This window comes from Mirounga angustirostris, unplaced genomic scaffold (genome assembly GCF_029215605.1).
Source record: "Mirounga angustirostris isolate CCGP_5_RB_7025 unplaced genomic scaffold, mMirAng1.0.hap1 SCAF_1, whole genome shotgun sequence".
NCBI classification, from domain to species: Eukaryota; Metazoa; Chordata; class Mammalia; order Carnivora; family Phocidae; genus Mirounga; species Mirounga angustirostris.
The window spans coordinates 205,122,753-205,130,571 of NW_026991709.1; the positions used below are offsets into that span (position 1 = coordinate 205,122,753).

At 47.3% G+C, this 7,819-nt stretch overlaps 1 protein-coding gene across 2 annotated transcripts; it reads right to left on the reverse strand.

Annotated features, from left to right (window-relative positions):
- Nucleotides 1-327: 327 nt before the first annotated feature.
- CASP14 (caspase 14) lies at nt 328-7,562 on the reverse strand. Of its 2 annotated transcripts, none has more exons than XM_064576702.1 (7): nt 7,372-7,562; nt 4,877-4,948; nt 3,909-4,058; nt 3,586-3,811; nt 3,317-3,433; nt 3,034-3,137; nt 328-2,537 (listed from the first exon to the last, which is right to left on the reverse strand). In XM_064576702.1, the coding sequence occupies exons 2-7, from the start codon at nt 4,901-4,903 to the stop codon at nt 2,433-2,435; spliced, it is 729 nt and encodes a 242-aa protein (XP_064432772.1). In that variant the 5' UTR covers nt 4,904-4,948; nt 7,372-7,562; the 3' UTR covers nt 328-2,432. The 2 variants fall into 2 exon arrangements, with proteins under 2 accessions (XP_064432772.1, XP_064432777.1); XM_064576707.1 differs by having other exon boundaries at nt 3,909-4,134.
- Nucleotides 7,563-7,819: the final 257 nt, after the last annotated feature.

A 7,819-nucleotide genomic window follows, 5' to 3' on the forward strand; every position in this document is an offset into this window, starting at 1 on the left:
ACTAGCTGATCTCCAAGGTCCCTTACGGTTCTGAAAAGCTACAGTTCTGTGTCTGGATACTTCTTCAGGGACATTCTGGAGATGACACAATCATGTAAAACATAACCATTTAGAATGGAAGTGTGGCCTCTAACTATAAATTTCCTACACACCTGCCTTTTTGGGAAAGTTAGGATGAGGCTCCTGATTCTCTGTTCATGATAGGCATGTCTGGGAGGCATGGACCATTGGGAAAAAGGAACTAAATCTATAATGCCTTTCACATTAGCCTCCTGTTCTAAGCACAGAGCAGATTCCAACACATACTTTTAAAGTTTAACATCTGTTTATTGAACATCCATTATGTTGATCCAAGACTTGTTCCTGCCCTCAATCCTGTAATCATCAGTGTCTCATCCTGGGTGAGACTGGAGAATCAACTAGAAAGAATACTAAGAATGGCTCTTTGGAATACGTATGGTTGGGAGGTAGTGAGAGAAAGGGCACCCCAGCTTGGGGAAATGGTGATAAGCAAAGCTTCAGAGGCAGGAATGAGTAAGAGGACATTTGTGTTGTTGGAGGAGTGAATTCATGGTGGGGGAGGTAGGAGATGAGTTTAGCTGATTGCTGGTACAGGGGGAAATTGTAAGGATGTGAGAAATCAGGATGTGGAGTTTGGCCTTGATATGTAAGTGACAGGGCACCGTTGTGTGTTCTTGAGTATTCTAGGGAGGTCTGGAATTGTAGATGGAGGGCAGAGGGGAGGTGAAGTGGGCAGGCAGAGAGGCAAGGAAGGAAGATGGTACAAAGATGCAGACATAGAGGATGGGACTTGAGCCTGAAGAACGACATGTAAGGGAAGGAAAGACAGATGTGAGAACTGTTTCAAAGTCAGGCTGTGCTGAACACTGTGCTTGGTGGCATTTTAAAGGAGACAAGAAGAGGGGAGTCATAGATAACTGCAGAATTCTGAACATGTGGTCTGAGGGTGAGGGTACCAGGGAACACTTGGAGGAGGAACTGGGGAGAAAAGACTCATCTTTAGCCATGAATTTTCAATGATGGCAGATATGCCTGCAGGTTATTTCAGTGGGGAAGGTCAAGGCTGGAGATGAGTCATAGACTTGGAAGGCAATGCCTCTGGTTCAAATACCAGCCCATGTCAGAATCTCACGGGGGGAGTCTTTACTGCTGGGTGTCGAGGACTTGTGGGTCTTCCAAGGAGCTCCTACTGCCAAGTAGGGAGAACTTTATTAGAAAATTCCTCAAATTAAAGAAGTTTTCTTATGTTCCAAGACTTAGCAGGCAGTGGCAAGGGTGCTGGGCTGCAAACCAGACCTTGACCCTCCCACTGACTTATTGCGTGGCATTTAAAAAAAAAGATTTATTTATTTATGAGAGGGAAAGAGAGAGAGAGAGAGAGAGAGAGAGAAAGAGAGAGAGAGAAAGAGAGAAAGAGTCAGTGGGAAAGAATCCTCAAGCAGACTCCCCGCTGAGTGCAGAGCAAGACCCAGAGCTCTCTCCCATGACCTGTGAGATCACAACCTGAGCCAAAGCCAAGAGTCAGATGCTTAATCAACTGAGCCACCCAGTTGCCCTGCTATGTGGCATTTGACAAGCCTTTTAACCTCTCTGGGTCTCTACCACACTGTCTGAAAAACAGGGTGACACTAGAGGATTTGCCATAGCTCCAACATGCCCTGATTCAGAGTGGTTAAAAGTTGAAGACTTGAGAAGAAATAAATGGATGGATTTTCTTGGAGAGAAGGCAGGGCCCAGGGCCTTGGGGGAGCATTAGTTAGTAGAGAGAAGCTCAGAAAAAGGATGAAACATCTCTATCAGCCAGAGAGAGCTCATGAGCTAAAAGGAGAATGATGTCAAGTTACCAGCTTGCCAAGGAAGAAGAGTCTTGAAAAGAGAGAATGATTCTTGCTTTACTAATTTTTCAGGGGTTGGGAGGGAATCTCTGGAAGATGGAAATGGATATGGTTCTCAGGAGGAGGTTATAACTCCAAGTGAGATTCAAGATCCAGTGGAAGTTTGATTGGGGTGGGAAGTGGTAAGTGGGCATTGGTTGATCAGTGAGGTTTATCCAGTTACATTTGCATAGGTATAATTAATGGGAAAAAGAAAAAGGTTTCAATGGAAGATAGGAACAGAAACTAGGATAAGTGAATATACTCTTAGGTTGTATTAACAGAGGTGGAGATTCCAGCCTGAGGGAGGTGAATGTTAATGTTATTGCTGTGCCTTGTGCTATGTTTTGGCTGGCTTGCTTTAAGAATGACAGGGACAGATAGAAAGAGGACTTGCATGAGGGGTGTGATGAAAGGGGCTGGGTGCCATTTGGCCTTGGGAAGAGAAGATTTTAGGGGAATGGTGAGAGCTGCCTCTAAATATCCATGGGGCAGAGAGCGCACTTGAAAGACAACCTCTCCCTGCCCTTTCTACTTTTACTGCAGATAGAGCCGTTTCCGAAGGGTGCTTTGGATTTCGGGATTCACTTTTCTTGGTTTTCCTTCCTGAACCAGCTCTGCTTCGGCCATCCGCCGGGTCACCTGCAGCAAGAGGTGTGGTTAGCTTGGAGTTGGGTCCCTAGGGGAGCTGGTGTGGTGGGCTTATAGGGAGAAGGTTAGAGAACAAGGGAGGTGGGTTTGCATGTCCTAAAATGGGAGACCTTTATTGCCTCATCCTATGCCATAATCTTTATGGAATCATTGGTTGGACATTCTTGTTATGTTTTTTCTAATCTACCATAAAAGCATATAACCATTAGAAGAAGAAAAAGTTTGTTCAACCAATGATTAAGCCTGTAGTTTTTGTTTACAGAAATGTATCTGTATTTCATCTAAATTATCTCACATACTCTGACATTTGGAATTTCCTGCTTTAGGGAAACTCATTGCTAGGATGTGGGTGTCCTAGTTTCTGTGTTGGGACCTAGGTTGGATTTGGGGCTGGGGGCAGGAGAGGGAGAACGCAGACAGGTTTGGAAGAGGCTCAGCCTCCCTGCTTAGGCTGGGAGAGGGTTCCAGGTACCTTGTTCCAACTCACCTCTGTCAGAAGCTCCAGGATGGGTCCTCTCCTCTCTGTGAACACATCAACCAGGGTCTGGATGAAGCAGGAGCCCTCTTTGTCGTGTCTGTATGCGATGTACCCTAAGGATTCCAGAGAAGAGGGCTCAGGAGAGCTCCAACGGGAGTGGGAGGGTTATTGTGTGTGGTGCAAGAGGCTGTGGAAAAGGGTGGGTCTTGGAGGAGCTCAGGGGTCAGGGGTCAGAAGTGGTGTGCATGGAGGAGGAGCAGGAGGCCACCCCATGTCAGGTGGGAGCTCATACCCTTTATGGTGGAGTAGACGTGGAGGATGTCTGTGTACGTTGGGATAGTCTCGGGACTGTCCTTTGTGATCATCACAATATCACCTCCACTTACTGTTTCACCGGGGTCCCTTTGTTCTGAAACATCAAGAAGAGGAAAGTCAGAGAAAAAGATGGGGAAAGGAGGTCATCATGAGACACAGTGGCAAACCAAGGCTTAGCTGGGGCTCTGGATCTAGCGTTAGGCTGGATTAGGAACACAAACGCCATGTTCTTGGCTTTGTCCCCACCTCCTCGACAGGCCTGCACGATGTACACCTTAGGCTTGGCTCGCAGGGCCCGGCAATTCTTGTTGTTCAGAACCTCGAAAAGGTTTTCCAGCTCCACCATTTGTCCATCCTCCCCCTTGAGGCGACCTTCTGACCCATGTGCCATGAGCACCACAAAAGCACAGCTGACAGGGTCATTCCGGGCATCCAAGGCCTGCTGAAAATTGTCCAGCTCTTCCTGGAATTGCTGGAGTGAGAAGAATGGCCAGACTCAGGGGTGGCCCCAGAGCCCACCTTCTGGTCCAGCCCTCTCCCTCATTGGCCTGGGGCTGGCAGCACAGTACCTGGGCAGTGGGGTCTCTCTTCATGGTGCTCTGAAATCCCAGCTGCCGGAACATGCGTTCCAGAGCATCCAGGTCTGCCTCTGAACCTTCCCGTGCTTTGGTGACGCACAGTGTCAGGGCTAAGCGGGCGCCTGACATGTCGTATACCTCCTGGGCCAAGAGTTGACAAAAATCATCAAAAGGATGAGGAAGTCAAGGAGAAGCAGAGGATGTGGTCCAAAGAGGCCTGGGGTTTGGGTGGCAGGGTAAAATACAGGATGCCCAGTTACAATCACATTTCAAATTAAAAAAAAAAAAGTGTTGTTGGTTTTTTTTTTAGTATGAGTACATCCCAAATATAGTATGGGATATAGTTATACTATAAAATTATTTGTTGTCAATGTGAAATGTAAATTCGAGTGGGCATCCTTTATTTTTGTTTGCTGAATCTGGCGACTTAACCTGGGATCTGGCTCTGTTTTAGCTCTGTGTGAACTTGGGCAAGTCACTGCTCCCATCTGAGCCTTAGTTTTCAAACACAGACAATGACTGTGTTTATGGGGAATTGTGAGGGTCCCTTCCAGCTAGCATACTGGTGGCTTTCACTCTCTCTCTGTCCTTCCCAAGAGTCTTCTGAGCATCATTCTCTCATATAAAAAGGTCTCAGAATTTCTGAGGCCAATACTGAGATCCCACCTTGTCCTGTCTGAGGAAGAAGGGTATTGGGGTCAAAATTTCTTCTCTTATCCTCACTATCAACTTTAGTGATAAGAATTTGATTGTCAAGGCAGATATAGCAGGCCCGCCCACCCCAGCTTGGCTTCCATCTCTGTGTTTTTTTCTCCATCTGAATGATCACAGAGCACCTTCTAGCTCTGAACCTACATCATGATTTTTCACCCTTTCCACTATCTCTGAAACATTAAGCTCCTCACCTTCTCTCTATCCAGATGCTTCCACCCCTCTCCCCCAAACTGCACCCAGCCCACCTCCTCCAAAGGCCGAGGATTGCTCATCTTTCCTCTGATTCTCAGTCCGGCTCTCAGCACTCTTGGCTAAACCTGGGGGTTCAAAAGAAGATAGTTTGAAGGTCTCCAAGGGAAGGCAGAAGGGCTCAGGGAAAAGACTAGTTTGTCTATCCAGATTTTTGTGACTGAATAGAAACCCAGTGGTGGGGACTTGGTTCATAGTCAGATGTGGGCAAGAGATGACAGTCCGTGAAGAGTGGCTTCTCTAGCGTGACACCCCAGTGGTGTCTTCCATCCTTGGCTGAAGAGGAAGTGGAAAAAAAGGCAAGGAGGTGAGAAAACACCAAGGATATGTCAAAAGTCATTCTGTTCAGCCAGAGAGTAAAACAGAACTCAGAAATGAGTATGAAGAACTCAGACAGATGTTCAGGCTCAAGGCAGAGGGAGGGAAGTGGATTGATCTGTTTGGGTTAGAGACACACTGGGACAGTTCCAAAGCAGTATTCCCCACTTTGATGACATTCTCTCTCTTTTTTTTTTTTTTATTTGACAGAGAGAGAGACAGCAAGAGACAGAACACAAGCAGGGGGAGTGGGAGAGGGAGAAGCAGGCTTCCTGCTGAGCCCCTGATGCGGGGCTCAATCCCAGCTCAATCCCAGGACCCTGGGATCATGACCTGAGCTGAAGGCAGATGCTTAACAACTGAGCCACCCAGGCGCCCCGACATTCTCTGCCTTCAGCTCAGGTCATGATCCCAGGGTCCTGGGATTGAGCTGGGATTGAGCCCCGCATCAGGCTCCCTGCTCAGCAGGAAGCCTGCTTCTCCCTCTCCCACTCCCCCTGCTTGTGTTCTGTCTCTTGCTGTCTCTCTCTCTGTCAAATAAAAAAAAAAAAAAAAAAAAAAAAAAGAGAGAATGTCATCAAAGTGGGGAATACTGCTTTGGAACTGTCCCAGTGTGTCTCTAACCCAAACAGATCAATCCACTTCCCTCCCTCTGCCTTGAGCCTGAACATCTGTCTGAGTTCTTCATACTCATTTCTGAGTTCTGTTTTACTCTCTGGCTGAACAGAATGACTTTTGACATATCCTTGGTGTTTTCTCACCTCCTTGCCTTTTTTTCCACTTCCTCTTCAGCCTGGAATGTGTCTTTACTAGTCAAGACCCTTCTCTGTCAATTTGGATGGCATCATGTTTGTTATGCCCTCCCCCTGCCATCTACTCATCCATCCATTCAACCATCCGTCCATCCATCCATCCATCCTCCATCCATCCGTTTATTCATCTAAGCACCCACCCATATATCTATCTATCCAGCAAATATTTTCTGGGTGCTTATTATTTGCCAGCCACTGGGAATAAACTGTGTGAGACAGACATGCTCCCTACCCTCATGTAGCTCTAGTCTATGACAGAAATGAATATTAGATCTCCCTTGTTCTCAGGGTGTCTGCCTGGCTCAGTCAGTGGCGTGTGTGACTATCTTGAGGTTGTAAATTCAAGCCCCATGTTGGATGTAGAGATTACTTAAAAATAAAATCTTAGGGCGCCTGGGTGGCTCAGTTGGTTAAGCGACTGCCTTCGGCTCAGGTCATGATCCTGGAGTCCTGGGATCGAGTCCCGCATCAGGCTCCCGGCTCGGCGGGGAGCCTGCTTCTCCCTCTGACCCTATCCCCTCTCATGCTGTTTCTCTCTCTCTCTCTCTCAAATAAATAAATAAATAAAATCTTAAAAAAAAAAAATCTTAAAACAAATCTCTCTTGTTCTCTCTTAGACACACACACACACACAACACACACACACACACACACACACACACTGAAGCCGGTGCCATGAGGAAAGAAGAATCAAACACTGTGAGAAAGAAAGTGAAAGGGGCATGGTTTTTGGAGCCAGATAAACCAGAATCAAGTCTTGCGCCTGCCCCTTCCCAGCTGTGTGACCTGAACATCTTATTCTCCTCTCCAGCTCAGTTTCCGCATCTGAAAAGGACCCTGAAGGAGCCCTAGATGCCTTACAGAAATGGCACAGCAAGGGAGGCTTTTTGATCCCTGTTAGCCTACTAGAAGTCGCCTCTCCCTTCTCCAGACTCTCAGAGCCCTGCATGTTTATACTTGTGTGACCGTAGTGCTTTTGATTCTTTTTCTAGTGGCTGAGCCGGAAGCTCAGTTTTTAGGACTGAAAGCCTAATTTCTTTATCTCTGTCTCCATCAGGGTCACCAGTGTGGGAATGGGCACAGACATGGTGTCTGAGGAGATTTGTTGAGTAAGCAAATAATAAACAAATGAACAAATAAAGGAAGGATGGATGGCTGGCTGGCTGACTGGATGGATAGAAATTTCTTTAGTTCTGCCAAAACTGGCCAGAGCATTCATTCATGCAGGGAGAGGGAGAGAATAAGAGAGAGAGAAGAGAAGAAAAAAGGAGAGGAGGAGAGAGGAGAGGAGAGGGGAGGAAGCAGAGGAGAGAGAGAGAGAGAGAGAGAGAGAGAGAACTAGTATCTGCCAAATCACTTACTGACTCTAGAAATGGCTGCTCCTTAAAGCCAGTCCAAGTCTTGCCACTCTGCTCGCTGCCAACAGAGCTAGGCACCGAGGAGGGGTCAAGTCCACGTGCTGACCTTGGAGATGGGGCTGACAGTGTTTCTCCTGAGAAAGCTGTGTATAAATTGGGCAGCACAGCCATCTGACCCTTTACTGCCAGCAAGTCTTCTGTCGCTCAAGAAACCTCATGGTGGGCGGGACACACCCTTGGCACAGCCTTGGTGAGGAGATGGAACCAGATGCCTATGGAATGAGTCATGGCAAAACTTAACCAACACCCCCTGGCTAAGGAGGCTGAGGCAAAGCATTCAAATCAGCCAGGGCTTTTATGTCAGCCCACCCAAAGAGCAACCCTCGGGTCCAGCCCATCTGACTACCATCAGTCCATCATTTCCATCATTATGCTCTCTTCCATCCCTTCT

What these genes read in the sequence shown, in the direction of transcription:
- CASP14 (XM_064576702.1), bottom strand. Translation starts at nt 4,903, where the DNA reads ATGAGCAATCCTCGGCCTTTGGAGGAG. An exon ending in ATCCTCGGCCTTTGGAGGAG is followed by an intron (nt 4,059 to 4,876) that starts GTGGGCTGGGTG and finishes CTCTTGGCCCAG; the next exon opens with GAGGTATACGACATGTCAGG. An exon ending in TCCTGGAGCTTCTGACAGAG is followed by an intron (nt 2,538 to 3,033) that starts GTGAGTTGGAAC and finishes CTCTTGCTGCAG; the next exon opens with GTGACCCGGCGGATGGCCGA.